General features: G+C 48.8%; 1 protein-coding gene across 1 annotated transcript in view; it reads left to right on the top strand.

Annotated features, from left to right (window-relative positions):
* Positions 1-14,326: 14,326 nt before the first annotated feature.
* Positions 14,327-16,335, top strand: part of TBC1D2B (TBC1 domain family member 2B) — an 80,590-nt gene continuing 78,581 nt past the window's right edge. Inside the window, exon 1 of the mRNA XM_033236808.1 lies at positions 14,327-14,773. Within this exon, the coding sequence (XP_033092699.1) occupies positions 14,417-14,773 (357 nt within the window). The 5' untranslated portion in view covers positions 14,327-14,416. The remainder of the gene's footprint in view (positions 14,774-16,335) is intronic.

Genomic DNA, 16,335 nt, shown 5'->3' with positions numbered 1-16,335 from the left:
AAAAAAAAGAGAAAAAGGCAGAACTAATCCAACAGCAATAGAAGTTAAGATAGTGGTTACCTTGGGGACTGGGTGGGGAGCGAAAAGCTGCTGGTGCTGACAGTGTTCTATTTGTTTTTTTCTTTTTTTGAGACGGAGTCTTGCTCTGTCGCCCAGGCTGGAGCACAGTGGCCGGATCTCAGCTCACTGCAAGCTCCGCCTCCCGGGTTTACGCCATTCTCCTGCCTCAGCCTCCCGAGTAGCTGGGACTACAGGCGCCCGCCACCTCGCCTGGCTAGTTTTTTGTATTTTTTAGTAGAGACGGAGTTTCACCGTGTTAGCCAGGATGGTCTCCATCTCCTGACCTCGTGATCCGCCCCTCTCGGCTTCCCAAAGTGTTGGGATTACAGGCTTGAGCCACCGCGCCCGGCCGACAGTGTTCTATTTCTTGTTCTGGTTGGTGGGTTGGGTGAGTGTGGATTGAGTGAGTTGAGTGAGAGTGCTTACAGTTTGAAGATTCACTGGCTCTGCACTCATGGTCTACACATTTTTCGATGTCTATGTTCTACTTCAATAAAAAAGTTTTTAAAAATGAGGGTGTTACAGCCAGATTTCTTTGGTTCAAATTCCAGCTTACTAGCTATGTGACCTTAATCAAACGATCTAACTTGTCCTGCTGTTAGGAAGGTCAGATGAGTCAAATCCTTAGAATAGTGTGTGGAATAACATAGTGACTAGGATTAGCTATTAATTCGATGATGATGGTGGTGGTGGTGGTGGTGGTGGTGGTGATGCAAGATTCTGAAATACAGAAGGTCCACTCCTGTTGATAATAATAATAATAATTATTATTATTACAACGTCATCATGGGTTATCTGAAATCAAGATAAAAATGCCTGTGAGGGTGTGTGTGAGGCTTATAGTTTAGAGAACAGGCAAGGGCATGAGGCAAACCTGTGACCTCAACCCGGGCAGCTCTTTCTCATCTCTTTTATTTACTTATTTATTTATTCATTTATTTATTTAGAGACAGAGTCTCGCTCTGTCGCCCAGGCTGGAATGCAGTGGCACGATCTCGGTTCACTGCAACCTCTGCCTTCCAGGTTCAAATGATTCTCCTGCCTCAACTTCCTGAGTAGCTGGGACTACAGGCGCGTGCCACTACGCCCAGCTAATTTTTTGTATTTTTAGTAGAGATAGGGTTTCACTGTGTTAGCCAGGATGGTCTCGATCTCCTGAGCTCTTTCTCATCTCTCAGCCACATTTTCCACATCCGTGAAAAGGGTAATCATACTGAGCTCACCTGGGGATGGGGTGAAATACTACAGATAGTGCTTTTCTCACAAGGACAAGCACATAGGCACATAGTAAGCGTTCTTGGAGGGCCTACTACTGGGAACATCACTTTTATAAACCATTAATTCCCACCTTGACACTGGAGGAGTCAACTCTTTGCCAGGGGACATCCTAAGGGAACCATCATTTGCATACTTGCTAATTGGTCTTCCCTGTCACAAACATAAGCCAGGGATATAATGGCATTAGAACGGAAATCCCAGGCCTGGGCTAACGAGGACTGGAACTCTTTAACATGGGAAAGGGGGCTGGGCATGATGGCTCACGCCCATAATCCCAGCACTTTGGGAGGCCAAGGCAGGAGGATTGCTTGAGCTCAGGAGTTTGAGGCCACCCTGGGAAACATAGCAAGGCCCCATGTCTACTAAAAAAATAAAAACAGCCGGGCATGGTGGCTCACGCCTGTAATCCTACCACTTTGGGAGGCCAAGGTGGGCGGATCACGATGTCAGGAGATTGAGACGATCCTGGCTAACATGGTGAAACCCGGTCTCTACTAAAAATACAAAAAATTAGCCGGGCATGATGGCAGGCACCTGTAATCCCAGCTACTTGGGAGGCTGAGGCAGGAGAATGGCATGAACCCGGGAGGCAGAGCTTGCAGTGAGCCAAGATAGCGCCACTGCACTCCAGCCTGGGCAACAGAGCGAGACTCCTTCTGAAATAAATAAATAAATAAATACATAAAATAAAATAAAAATAAAGAAATTAGCCAGGCGTGGCGGTGTACACCTGTGGTTCCAGCTACTTAGGAGGCTGGGGTGGGAGGACTGCCTGGGAGGTTGAGGCTGCGGTGAGCAACGATTGTGCCACCGCACTCCAGTCTGGGCAACAGAGCAAGACCATGCCAAAAAAAAAAAAAAAAAAAAATTGGGAAAGATGGGGAGGAGTAAGATTACATCTTGATTTTTTCCTAACCTTTCATTGAATTAAGCATTTCCTTCCGTGGTGAATGTTGCTGGGAACAAACCTCATTAGCAGCACCTGTTACTTTGTTACCAACGGAAATAACAGATATTTTCATATTACACTACAGCTGTTGCAGATATCTTGAGATATCATTTTTGCTCATCATTACCTCAGAATTACAGTAATTAGACCCAACTCTGGATCTTGTTATTTAACGTGCCAATAAAACATATCATGTAATATCACAAATATTTTCATAAACCCTATTTTGATATAATTTATTTCCATTGCTCTCTGTATTTTATTTTGTGCACTTAAAAAAATCTATTCTGAGAAGTCCATAGGCTTCATCAGATACCAAAGAGGTCCATGGCACAAAAAGGCTAAGGATGCTGTGGTCTAACCCAGAGTCGGTTAGCTGCCAAAAGTGAGGTCCTGTAAGTATTCAAATACAAAGAAATGTGTTTCTACAATTTTCCATGATGCAATCTCTCCCCACCTTCCTTTCAGGCTGGATACTTTTATGGGCAGAACCTGGTCATTTTCCTAAGAAGACAAAGGCTTTGTGTATAAAAGGCGGCAGAGCCCAGTATGGCTATGGGCCAGAGGTCAGATTCCAAAGTCAGGCAAATAAGGTGGGTCTCTATACTCAGTGGAAATGTGGGGATGGGGAGGGGCGAGGCCCAGGTGAGCTCCATGAAGAAGGGTTGGGGTAGGAAAAGGTAGGTTGTCCTTGACAGTGCTCTTCGTGTCGTTGTTCATTTCAATACGTGTGGTCACCTACTGGGTGCTGAGGCCTGGGCATATAAAGGACACTACAGTAGTCTAGCTCTCCTTCTCCACCTGGGGCCCAGAGATGCAGGGAGAGGGAGAAGAAGGCTTCAGGCTCTGGAGTCAGACTTACTGGCTTAGAATCCTAGCTCCCAGCTGGGCACGGTGGCTCACGCCTGTAATCCCAGCACTTTGGGAGGCTGAGGCGGGCAGATCATGAGGTCAAGAGATCGAGACCATTCTGGCCAACATGGTGAAACCCCGTCTCCACTGTAAAGTACAAAAATTAGTGGGGCATGGTGGAGCTCGCCTGTAGTCCCAGCTACTCGGGAGGCTGAGGCAGGAGAATTGCTTGAACCCAGGAGGCAGAGGTTGCAGTGAGCCGAGATCGTGCCACTGCACTCCAGCCTGGTGACAGAGCGAGACTCCGTCTCAAATAAATAAATAAATAAATGAATAAAAAGAATCCCAGCTCCCTTACTTGTTGGCTCTGTGAGTTCACTTGTTTGTTTCTTCATCTATAAAAATAGAAGGGAGAAAAAGTACCTACCTGGTAGGTTTCAGGACTTCTCAGAGCTAATCTATGCAGTGAAGTGGCCGGGAGGCTCAGGGCACATGCAGTAGACATCAGTGGCCATCATGATTCACCCACAGCTGCAAGTCATCCCCGGGACTGGGAAGTCCCCAGAATTCAAAGTCCCTGTGCCTAGCAAAACTTCCCTGTCCTAAGTTCTCCTCTCTCAAAAGGTTGCTTTTCCTATAGCGCATAGATGGTAATGGATTATCCCACAAATGACTATCTACTGAAGGTATTCAGCCTGGCTTGCCCTTTCAGGAAGCAAGCTGAGGTTTCTCCAGAAAGCCGCTCAGAGGTAGTGTCTCTCTAAGCATTTCGACGAAGGCCCAGTGAATGTGCCCCATCCAAGCACTGACTCTCTCACTTCTCTTTTTGAGCCTGTGCAGAAGCCATGTTCATTGCCAACTGCTGCTGGTAGAGACTGGTGATCGAATACCAAAGTGGACTTTTCCGTAAATGCTTGTCATGTGCCTGTGTTAGACTATGCACACTACATTTTCATAGCCCTAAGTTGTTTCATTAATAGGCCTGAATTAGTTCTATAATATTGGGGAATGAAGAATGAATGATCCTATTTCTTTTTTCTCAATTTGTCTATCTCATTTTCCACTGTATCCCTTACCTAGAATGGTGCTTGGCACAAGTAGATGCTCCGTAGGTTTATTTTATTTTATGTTATTATTTGATTTGATTTGATTTGATTTTTGAGACAGAGTCTCACTCTGTTGCCCAGGATGGAGTGCAGTGGACACAATCTTGACTCATTGCAACCTCCAGTTCCCAGGTGAAAGTGATTCTCCTGCCTCAGCCCCCTGAGTAGGTGGGACTACAGGCATGCACCACCACACCTGGCTAATTTTTGTATTTTTAATAGAGATGGGGTTTTGTCACATTGGCCAGGCTGGTCTCAAACTCCTGACCCCAAGTGATCCACCTGCCTTGGCCTCTCAAAGTGCTGGGATTATAGGCGTGAACCATCATACCTGGCCTTCAGTAACTACATTTTAATTCATTATTCAAATAGATGATAAATCAACATAATTTTAAAAAGACAAATATAAAAAGATATCAGTAAAAATATTCTCTCTCCAGGCATTTAACCCCATCCACCCAGTTACTAACCACATTTCATTCCCATAGATAACCACTGTTAGTTGTTCCTTGAATGTCCTTCCTGGGTTTCTTTATGTACATCCAAATAAGTATGTATTTCTTTTTCTCCCCTCCCCTCCCCTCCCCTCCCCTCCCCTTCCCTTTCTTTCTTCTCTTTCCTTTCCTTTCCTTTTCTGACAGAGCCTTGCTCTGTTGGCCAGGCTGGAGTGCAGTGGTGCAACCACAGTTCACTGCACCCTCAACTTCCTGGGCTCAAGCAATCCTCCCACACCTCAGCCTCTTGAGTAGCTGGTACTAAAGGTATTGGGATTATAGGCATGAGCTACTGTGCCCAGCCAAGTATGTATAGTCTTATTTTCCTCACCTTCTTACATAAAAGGTAGAGTACTATGCAGCATTCTGCACCTTGCCTTGTAAAAAAATTCAACAGTATATCTTGGCACTCCTTCCATAAGACTAAAGAGAGGGGTGCCATTCTTATTTTCACAGCTGCATATTATTCCATTGTATGAATACATCATAATTTTTGTAAGCAGTCCTCTATTGATGATCATTTGAGTTGTTTCCATTTTTTTTAATTCCTGAAAATGCAGCAATGGATAACCTTATATGGATTTGATTAAGTGTAAGAATAAATACATCCATGAAACACATTCTCAAAAGTGGAATCGCTGAATCAAAGGGTATTTGCAGTTGTCATTTTAACAGATGATGCCAAATTGCTTTCTTTAAGGGCTGTATTGACGTATGGCTCAGTAAGTATTGAATACATGGATGAACAATATTTTCAAGTTCAGTCATTTCGAGGCCCCCAGCATGCAAGAAAAACCAGGGGAGAGGGCTATTGCTGGTCCAGAAAAGTCACCAATGTTATTGTGATGCTTTTGGCCCCTCAAAGCCACTGAGTGACTTCGTCTTGCCATCTTTCCAACATGGCTGCTGGTTGGGGAGGGCAGTGTCCAGAGAGGTCCCCCTCAGCCCTTCTCCCATCCAACACAGGCTGTTCTATTTTATCCACAGGACAATGTCCAGGTACTGGGAACTTTCCAAGGGCCTATAAAAAGATCTAAGATCTGGAAGAAACAAACAAACAACCAGTATTGGCTCCAAAATTCAAAAGGAGAAAAATGCAAAATCACAATGAATAAATGGATAAGTAAATGTCTATACTATGTAATATTGCATCAGCTTCATTTAGCATTCATAAAGGTTTCATCACATCTGAAAATGGTTTGGAGGCCAGATTATCTTAGCTCACAAAAATCCCCAAGTATGCCAGAAAACTGCCAAGAAATCATTACCAATTGTAAATGAAATGAATTCCTCAAGGCCAAATCATTTCAAAAGCAAATTCATAAGAATTATCCTTTCCAAAAAGCTTAAAGCAAAAGACATATTTTTTGTGTGTGTGTAAAATGTGGCCATGCCATTTTAAAATTATATATATTTGATAGTAGTGAGATGGGGACTCCAAAGGTGAGAGTGCCCTGGACCTACCATGGCCTTAAAAACATTGCCAGCCTCATCTGAGCCATAAAGCACCCATCTGGGGTGCTCTGGGCCTCTAGTCTCTGCTCCTGACAGCCCAGAGCGGAAAACCACCCCTTAGATCAAAGAGGCTGCTTTGTCAGTGTACCTCTCAGTTTCAGCAGCAAGAACAAGATACAAGTTAATTTCGCTATAGATAATCCGGCCTCACTATTGAGTATTTCTGAGTCCCATGTAAAAATGAAATTCTTCAGAGTTGCTTACTATTTGCTCATGACAGCTGGAGAAGGGACAAGTTTTGGGATCAGTTTAGGGACCACAGGGAAGACAAGGGACCAAGGACCACGATTTTGAGAACTCTTGTTCTACAGCCTTTTGGAGGCCAGATGGCCACTGTGGGGCCCAGTTGCAGAGACCTGGTACACCTAGCTGCTTGGGCAGCTGGGGCCCCTAGGCTTGTCTCTTAATTAACCCTGTCTCTCTTCCCCTCTCTTTACAGCTAGGAAAACGGAGGCCCTCTGTAGATTCCTAATGATTTTGAGCCCTTACCATGTGCCAAGTACTTCACATACACACATATATGATTTCCTTTCATCTTTATAGCAGGTATACAAGGTAGTATTACTGTCCCCATTCTTTCCCATTATAAAGACAGGGACACTGAAACTCAAGAATGGAAATGGTCTGTCCAAGACAAGGAGTAAGTCCATTGCAGGGCCAAGACGAGAACCTGGTACCCCATCCTCCTCCCCCATACATGCTGCATCCTCCGCCCATGCCATTGCTCCAGCCATTTTCCCTGCTACCCAAACTCTTTAAATACTTTAAAAATGCATTAATTCAAAATCAATAGTCAATGTATTCAAACTTCCAAATAAGAAACACATTTAAAAACATTCCTCCCACTCCAGTAGCTATTTCTTCTGGGTCTTTTCTGTGCCTGTCATCATGTATCCTGACTGCCTTCTTCCTGCTTCCCTATTCATTGCTTTGCTCACATAAGTACACTCTAAACTCCTTTCGTAGACCCCTTTGCCCAACCAGAAGGATGCCTGAACTTCCACCATAAGAACAGCATCTCTTTAGGCTTTCAGTTAAAATGCTTGATCTCAAAGTGGGTTTTAGTCCCTGTTGCTTGTGTGGGAAGGGTGGAAGTGTCCAAGATCAGATTTGGCTGAGTGATGGGGGCACTGGGAAGGGGAGAGCCTGAGAGCCTCTAGGAAGCAGGAAGGTGAAGGTAGAGGGGACTATGCTGTTCTGGGCTGGGTGCCAGGCCCTGGGAACAGGGCGGTAACAGGAAGGACACAGGGCCTCTGCAGCTGCAGCTCATTGCCTCCTCAGGGTCCAGTGCTCTCCTGCTCCTGGGGCAGTGTGACTCTCCCTAACTCCCATGCTGGCTTTGACTGCCTGGCATCGAGCCCCTGCCAACCCTCTATCCTCTATCAGCTCCCAGAGACACCCAGGCCTCTATCAGTCCGAGCCTCAGTACCCTGGCCCCAGGGCTGGGAGACTGGCCAGCACCTCAGATTTGTTCCCTCTCAGAAAAAGAGCCAGGAGGTATGCAGATTTGCTTGACAATTTGGTAGGGAAATGAGACCTACTGGAAGCCAGAGTCCACGGTTCAAGAGGGTCTGAGAGCCTTGGGCTCCTTTGCTGGGGCTGTTCTCTCTGAGGCTCTCCCACTTGACAAAACTGAGTTTCCTGCAGTGGGGGCCAGGCCTAGTCCTGTGGTGAGTTCTCAGCACCACCCATCACCAGCCAGAGGCAAAGAGCAGGGGCCAGGGTTGTTTGTTAAATGAATTAGTTACCAAACTGAGACTTGTTGTACATCAGGGACTGTATCGAGTGTTTTGCATTTACTGGCTCATTTAAGTCCCTAGCAGCTCTGGGGGTAGATGTTATTATGCCCCATTGTACAGTTGAGGAAGCTGAGGCACAGAGAGGCTGGGAGATTGGCCCAAGCTCCCACCGCTCCTTATTTATTTATTTACTTATTTATTTAGAGACAGGGTCTCACTTTGTCACCCATGCTGGAGTGCAGTGGTGCAATCTCAGCTTGCTGCAGCCTTGACTTCCTGGGCTCAAGCAATCTTCCTGCCTCAGACCCCCAAGTAGCTGGGACTATAGGCATATACCACTATGCCCAGCTAATTTTTTGGTAGAGATGGGGTTTTGCCATGTTGCCCAGGCTGGTCTCGCACTCCTGAGCTCAAGTGATCCACCTGCCTCAGCCTCCCAAAGTACTAGGATTACAGGTGTAAGCCATCAGGCCCAGCCCCCTTCTTTATGTCAAAACCACTCCCCCGCTACTCTACCACTGCCCCAGTCCCCCCAACAACTTCCCACCAGTGCAGTAGGCTTGGTGCAGGGTGCCCCCTTTCAGAGCTTTGCGGATATACCTGGAAAGCCCACTCGCTGGTCTGGGGTCTCCCTGTGGCAGCTGTGTGCTCTGGTCAAAGCATCATCTGCTCTGAGGATGGCCTTGCTCTTCTCTGGCCTGCCCCTAGCCCTCCAATGCTCAGCCCATTCACAGCTCCAGTCCCCCAATCTTCTTCACCTACCCCACCCACTCCTCATCAGGCCAACTTCCTTCACAAGGCCCTACCAGGATAGCATTGTCCAACCCCCAAGGAACAGAGCCATCTCTGCTTCTACCTCAGGGACACAGGCCTCCATTTGTGCCCTGGATGGGGGTGGTGATTAGGACTGCTTCTCCATCAGGGCCCAGGGTCATATGATGCAAAAGTGTCACCTCAAAGGGGTCATGCTTGCACCAACTGCAGTGGGCAGCCAAGCCTGTAGATGGAGTGGAGCCCTGAGGGGAGGGGGCAGCTTGGTTGTGATGGCTGCAACAATCCAGAGGGCTTTGAGCATGGGGACTGAAAAGAGCACAGCCTCCACCGGCCTGCAGAGTTGTGGGAAGAATGACTGCAGGCCCTCACAGCTGTGTCTCATGCCACTGTTGCGTTTCAGAGCAGGCAGGGGCAGGCCTTTGGAGATCACTTAGCCATCCATCTCCTTGCTGTGCAGGTGGAAAACTGCAGCCCAGAGAGGGCGGGGACATGCCCGGGGGCACACAGCATACAGGTGATAAGGCTGTTTTCCTCTCTGGGCCTCCTGCAGATCTGTGCACTCCTCCAACGGGAGGTCAGCATCTCGGCCAGCTCCGTCTCCCTGGGGTCTGGCAGTTACAAAGGCAGTGTGCAGTGAATGCTTCTTCAGAGGCCTCTGGGCACATGCTATCAACTCTGGGGAGACTGACCTAGGATGAGTCTCTGGCCCTGTATTCCCCTAGGGTTTTCCCAGAGGCTGGCCATGTAGGAGCAAGTTTACTGCCCAAATTTCCCCTTTTCAATAAACACCAGCTACTTCCTCCTGGGTGGCTGCTTCCTTCTGGTCACTGGGTTCCTGGAAGGCTGGAGGAAGCAGGGGCTTACATGGGCATGCAGGGCAGACCCTTCAACACCTCTCATGCCTGTACTAGATGCAGGGGAGGTACACAGGCTGTACAAAGCTGGCCCTGACCACAGGACATTGCTGTTTAATATAAGAGACCTCAGGAACTGCGAAAGTCAACAAATCATTTACAAAGGTTCTAGGGAACTAGGAACCACCAGAGACAACCCCAACATTTCCATGGAGGCGGCCCTTGGGAAGAACTGAAGCTATATTTATTTACATAAACTATAAACATTGTCCAAATTGAAAATGGAGGTACTAAGAGAGATGAGATAAAGCCCCATTGCCTAGTTCTCCTCAGCTCATGGCCCTAGGAATGAGGGGAGAAGGGTTTGTTCATGAAATAAAAAGCATTCCAGCAGGGCCTTGAGAGAGTCAGTGGGGAAGAGGGGCCTGGGGGAGGTCTAGAGAGTCAAGAGGGTTTTAGGATTGATTCTGGAGGCTCTAGGGATCCTTGGAAGGCTTGGGCCACTTCCCAAGCCTGGTCGGGTAGACAGACTCAGGGCCCTCCAGGGGACCCTCCTGAGACATTGCTGTTGGCCTTGAGGTTTCCACACTTTACAATTCTCACTGGGGACTCAGGCCTGTGTCTGTGCAGGCTCCTCAGAGGGCCATATTCTGAACCTGGTGAGACCGAGGCAGGGGCCAGGCCAGTTTATCCCCTAGTATACTAAAAGGCTCAGTGCCTGGGCCTGGCAGCTTGAGGGGCCTGTGAAATGTTTGTGGCCTAAGAAAAATGTATTGGCTCTAAAACCCAAGAAAAACAGCAAAATTAGAATTAATGAACATCTAATTAAATATCTACACACGTAACATGTCACCTTTATAGCCATCATAAAAATGTCATAACAGAGCTGGGCACCATGGCTCATGCCTTAATCCCAGCACTCTGGGAGGCCAAGGTGGGAGGATCACTTGAGACCAGGAGTTTGAGACCAGCCTGGGCAACATGGCAAAGACCTATCTCTACAAAAAATACAAAAATTAGCTGACCATGGTGCTGCGCTGTGGTTCCAGCTACTTAGGAGGCTGAAGTGGGAGGATAGCTTGAGCCCAGGAGGGGGAGGTTACAGTGAGCCGAGGTAGCATCACCGCACTCCAGCCTGGGTGACACAATGAGACCCATCTCAAAAAAAAAAAAAAAGGGTCATTACATTTGAGAATAATTTCTAGGTTAGGTTTCTCTCACTTGGCCAAAATTCCCACATAGACGTGATGATTGCCCAGAAATCAGCCAATTAAAAATCAAAATGAAAACTCATAATTAGATAATATCAAGAGCACAATTATGGATATTCCTGAAAACATTTTTATAGCAAAAATTATGTGTATGTTTACTACGGGATGTAGGGTATTTTAATATATTTGATATGATGTAAGGTGTGGCCTCCAGAAGGAAGAGAGCAGTGGCCTACAAGCATTTTATTTATTTTTATTTATTTATTTATTTTGAGACAGAGCCTCCCTCTGTTGCCAGGCTGGAGTGCAGGGGCACGATCTTGGTTCACTGCAACCTCCTCCTCCCAGACTCAAGCGATTCTCCTGCCTCGGCCTCCCGAGTAGCCGGGATTACAGGTGCCTGCCACCATGCCTAGCTAATTTTCCTATTTTTAGTAGAGATTGGGTTTCAACATGTTGGCCAGGCTGGTCTCAAACTCCTGACCTTGTGATCTGCCCTCCTTGGCCTCCCAAAGTACTGGGATTACAGGCGTGAGCCACCACGCCCAGCCCTGCAAGCATTTTAAAATGGCCCCAGCTCGTCTGTGCTGGGTGACCAGGGAAGGACTAGGGGCTCAGGTGTAGGGGATCCAGGCTGAAGTCTAGCTTGCCCATTGAGGGGCACAGACAGCAGGTACGGTTCTGTATGCCAGGCCCTGGCGGATACAGCATTGAATAAACCAATTATTCTCCTGCCCTCGTGGAGATTATACTCTAGTAAGGCAGGGAGGTGACACACAAGAAAGCAGATAAAAGTAATGCGTGCTATGTTGTATAAATGCCGTGATGACATGTAAATGATTACCACTTAAAACAGCACCCTTGTCCCGTTCCATCTGCCTAGCTCTGGCCAGCCAGCCCAGACTCTCAGTACAGGAGCGGGGCTCGTGCCTCCTTCCTTGGGCCTAGCAAACATTGGTCCCCGTGAGACACCTCACAGGTCTTGGTACTGTCCTCTGGGACCACAGGTCATGGCCACCCCCACTTCCTCATAACTTACTGACAGAGCTAGAAGAGATGGGCTACACCCTCCCCTGTCCCGTTGCCTCCCCATACTACAGCAATACAGACCTGGTTCTCCCAGCTCTTCCCTTTCTCACAGTATTTCAAGATCAGACCCCACCATGACTGCCTACCCCACAAGCCAATTAGTCACAGCCCCTTTTACATACATGGTGAAGCCCAAATTGAACTTGGACCCCTCACTCCTGAGAGCAGCCCACTCCATTCCTGTAGCACCGCAGTCTCTGGCCTTCCTTGTCTGGGCCCCGTCTGACTGTTGGATTCCTCCTCTCCAAATCTGCTGACTGATGAGGAAGACATTGGTGTTAACTGTATGATGATAATAATAACAGCTAATACGTGCTGAGTGCTTACTATGTGTGAGGCACCATGCTAAGCACTTTCATATGCATTTCTCACATAACCCTTCCAATAACAACAGCATGAGATAGCTACTTGTATTTATCAATCCCATTTTATAAATGAAGAGACTGAGGCCCAGAGAGGTTAAATCACTTGCCCAAGGTCATGCCTCTGGTAAGTGGCAGAGTTATGAGACACATCCAGTCAGTGGGAAGTCAGAGTCCAGTCCTTAACACTGTGCTGACCGTGCTCAAAGACAGGTGGAGAGGGCTAAGGTGGGAGCACCCTTGCTGTGGCCACCCCAGCCAGACCTCTGACGGGCCCCAGGAAAGGAACACTTGTGTGGTGCCACTGTAGGGCCTGCAGAGAGTTGGTGGGCTGGGTAAGGACCCAGAGCCTGCCCTTCCTACCTGGGTGGCTCTAAACAGGCAGTATAATTTGTGTTCCTGTCTAGCTCAGAAAGATCAGTTTTCCTCCTGGGTCTTTCAGTGTGTCTGCATAAAACATGCAAATCTATAAGGGTGAGATATTTGGTTTGGGCCTTCGCAAATGTAGCTATACACTTCCTTTTTCCTTTGAATAAAGTGAGCTCTTGTATTCACTATTCTCTCTCCCTGGAATGCTTCACCCATACTTCTGGTTGCCCCTGTCCCTCCCATCATCTAGGTCTGTGCTCCACGTCACAGGATCAGACCAGCCTCCTTGCCTGTCCTGGGGGAGCAGCCTGCTACCTGCCCCCTCACCTCATCCTCTCACTTTGCTTTTTATTTATTTTATTTTTTATTCTTGTGGGAACATAGTAGGTGTTTCTATTTATGGATTACATGAGATATTTTAACTCAGGCATGCAAGGCATAATAATCATATCAGGGTAAGTAAGGTATCCATCACCTCAAGCATTTATCCTTTGTGTTACAAACAATCCAATTATACTTTTTTTTTTCTTTTTAGACAGAGTTTCGCTCTTGTTGCCCAGGCTGGAGTGCAATGGTATGATATTGGCTCACTGCAACCTCCGCCTCCTGGATTCAAGAGATTCTCCTGCCTCAGCCTCTTGAGTAGCTGGGATTACAGGCATGGGCCACCATGCCCAGCTAATTTTGTATTTTTAGTAGGGACGAGGTTTCTTCATGTTGGTTACGCTGGTCTTGAACTCCCAATCTCAGGTGATCCGCCCACCCCGGCCTCCCAAACTGCTGGGATTACAGGCATGAACCACCGTGCCTGTATTATACTCTTTTGGTTATTTTTAAACGTACAATTATATTATTTTTGACTATAGTCACCCTGTTTTGCTAGCAAATACTTAGTCTTATTCATTCTTTCTCTTTGCTTTATTACAAAGCAATAGATTTGCCTTCTCAGGTTGTGAGTGTTCAAATAAGTTAATCTATAAAGCACTGATAAATACTAGGTGCTATTTTAAGTGATAATATTTACATGTCATCACGGCATTTATACAACGTAGCACACATTACTTTTATCTGCTTTCTTGTGTATCACCTCCTTGCCTTACTAGAATATAATCTTCACGAGGGCAGGAGAATGATTGGTTTGTTCACTGCTATATTCGCCAGGGCCTGACATACAGAACTGTACCTGGCATTCAGAAGGCGCTCAATAAATATATGTTGAATTCAATGAACGAACTGAGGTCTGGAGAGGCAGGAAACGCTTTGGCTTTCATGAATTCTGCAAACATTTACTGAGCACCCACTCAGCACCAGGCAATAGGCTGTCTCATTTTTACAATATTAGCTTGAGACTCTGGCAGGAGGGAGATTTAAAAATCAAGTTTTTAGAGAAAGGTACAGAGTGTGAAATGCAGTTTTAAGTGGACACGCCGTTGGGTTTTGAGAGATGCACACTCCCATGTACTTACACTGCCGTAAAGAAATAGACCATTGCTTCACCCCGCAGGGCGAGGACTTGGAGCACAGGTAGCACGAAGGCAACCGACTCGAAGGGATGCTGGACGCAGGACCCTGCCTCCGGGGACTGCGGGGGCAACGGCTGGCGGGCGGGCGGGGGCGGGACTACAAGTCCCAGGCTGCTTTGCGCACCCGCGGGCCTTGCGGAGCGATGGGGCGGTGCGGAGGGGTAGGGGGCGCAGCGGCGGTGGCGCCAAGGCGCGGGGCGCGGGCGCGGGCTCGGGCTCCTACTGTTGGCGCGCGGTAGCTATGCCGGGGGCTGGAGCCCGGGCGGAGGAGGGCGGCGGCGGCGAGGGCGCGGCTCAGGGGGCGGCAGCGGAGCCCGGGGCGGGTCCCGCGCGGGAGCCAGCGCGGCTGTGCGGCTATCTGCAGAAGCTGTCGGGCAAAGGCCCGCTGCGGGGCTACCGCAGCCGCTGGTTCGTGTTCGACGCGCGCCGCTGCTACCTCTACTATTTCAAGAGTCCGCAGGACGCGCTGCCCCTCGGCCACCTGGACATCGCGGACGCTTGTTTCAGCTACCAGGGCCCCGACGAGGCGGCGGAACTGGGCGCGGAGCCGCCCGCGCACTTCCAGGTGCACAGCGCAGGAGCCGTCACGGTGCTCAAGGTGGGACCGCGCGCCCCAAAGCCGCCCTCGCGCTTCCGCAGGCGCCCCCTGCCTCGACCACGGGCCTGCGCCATCCACCCTCCTTCCTCCAAGGCCTCCTCGCCCCTGGCCACGTCGGCCTGCCTTTCCCTGCTTCTCCACATCCCGCCCTCGTTCCTATCTTCACCCCTCTACCTGGGCTTCGGGCAGTCTGGCTGGGGCTACCTAGCCCCATCTCCTTCCTCAGACACTTTGACCCATTATCCCCTCTGCGCCTAACCTCGTGCCCCTCTCTGGTGTCTCCCGACCCCCACCATCCCGTGGATGTCCCGTGCAGCCTTCCCAGGCCTGTAAGCGTAGGCTTCTACCCTCGGGGCCTCCTTTAGAACTCTGCCGGCGGGGCGCTGTAGCTCACGCCTGTAATCCCAGCACTTTGGGAGGCCGAAGCGGGTGGATCACGAGGTTAGGAGATCGAGACCATCCTGGCTAACACGGTGAAACCCCGTTTCTACTAAAAATACAAAAAATTAGCCGGGCGTGGTGGCGGCCGCCTGTAGTCCCAGCTACTTGGGCGACTGAGGCGGGAGAATGGCGTGAACCCGGGAGGCGGAGCTTGCAGTGAGCCGAGATGCGCCACTGCACTCCAGCCTGGGGGACAGAGCGACTCTGTCTCAAATGAAAAAAAAAAGAACTCTGCTTATAACCTTGGGACCTCAGTGAACCGCTCTGTGCTGCAGCGGCCTCCTCTGTAAAATGGGGTAGCAGTAGTATCTACCTCATGGGGTGTTGGGATTAAATGAATTATACTCTAAACTGCTTAGTAAATGTTAGTGCTTTTATTTATTTGTTTATTCTTTTTGAGACAGGATCTCGTTTTTCCAGGCTGGAGTGCAGGGGTGCGATCTTGGCTCACTGCAGCCTCTATGCCTGGGCTCAAGTGATCCTCCCACCTCAGCCTCCCAAGTAGCAGGGACCACAGGTGCAGGCCCCCACGCCTGGCTAATTAATTTTTTTTTTTTTTTTTTAAGAAACGCGGTCTTACTATATGCCCGGGCTAGTCTCGAACTCCTGGGCTGAAACCATCCTCCCCATCCAGCTTCCCAGAGTGCTGGGATGCCACACGTGAGCCAGAGTGCATTCAGCACTGTAGACAGAAAGAGTCAGAGATGGCAGGGCCCTTAGTGACAGTCCACTACATTTCCCTCCAGAGTGGACAGGAATGATTCAGCTAAGGTGACACAACAAGTAGGTGGCAGAGCCTGTTTTCTTGCTCCTTGCTTTGTCCAGGAGAGGTGGGAGGGGGTCGCTTCAGCCAGTTATGACTTGCTCCTTTGAGGCTCCTTTAATTCTCCAGTGGACAGACACAATGAGAGATACAGTGTAGAAGCAGGAGAGTAGAGTCAGGAGTCCTGGTGCTGAAAGGCCTCCCCTGTCCTTGGGAGTCCTGGGGGACTAGACTGTCACCTCCTAGGAGCCTACCTGCTTTGAGCACCTGGAGGGATCTGGGCCCAGGCCTGGAGCTGGGTATCCTTTCTCCAGGCTTTGCTGCCTGCCTAGTTCTATGAGTCTCCACCCTCACTCTC

Source organism: Trachypithecus francoisi, unplaced genomic scaffold, assembly GCF_009764315.1.
Source record: "Trachypithecus francoisi isolate TF-2019V2 unplaced genomic scaffold, Tfra_2.0 Contig00110, whole genome shotgun sequence".
Lineage (NCBI taxonomy): Eukaryota > Metazoa > Chordata > Mammalia > Primates > Cercopithecidae > Trachypithecus > Trachypithecus francoisi.
The sequence above is the reverse complement of the archived record's forward strand: the minus strand, read 5'-3'. Positions and strand labels throughout refer to the sequence as shown.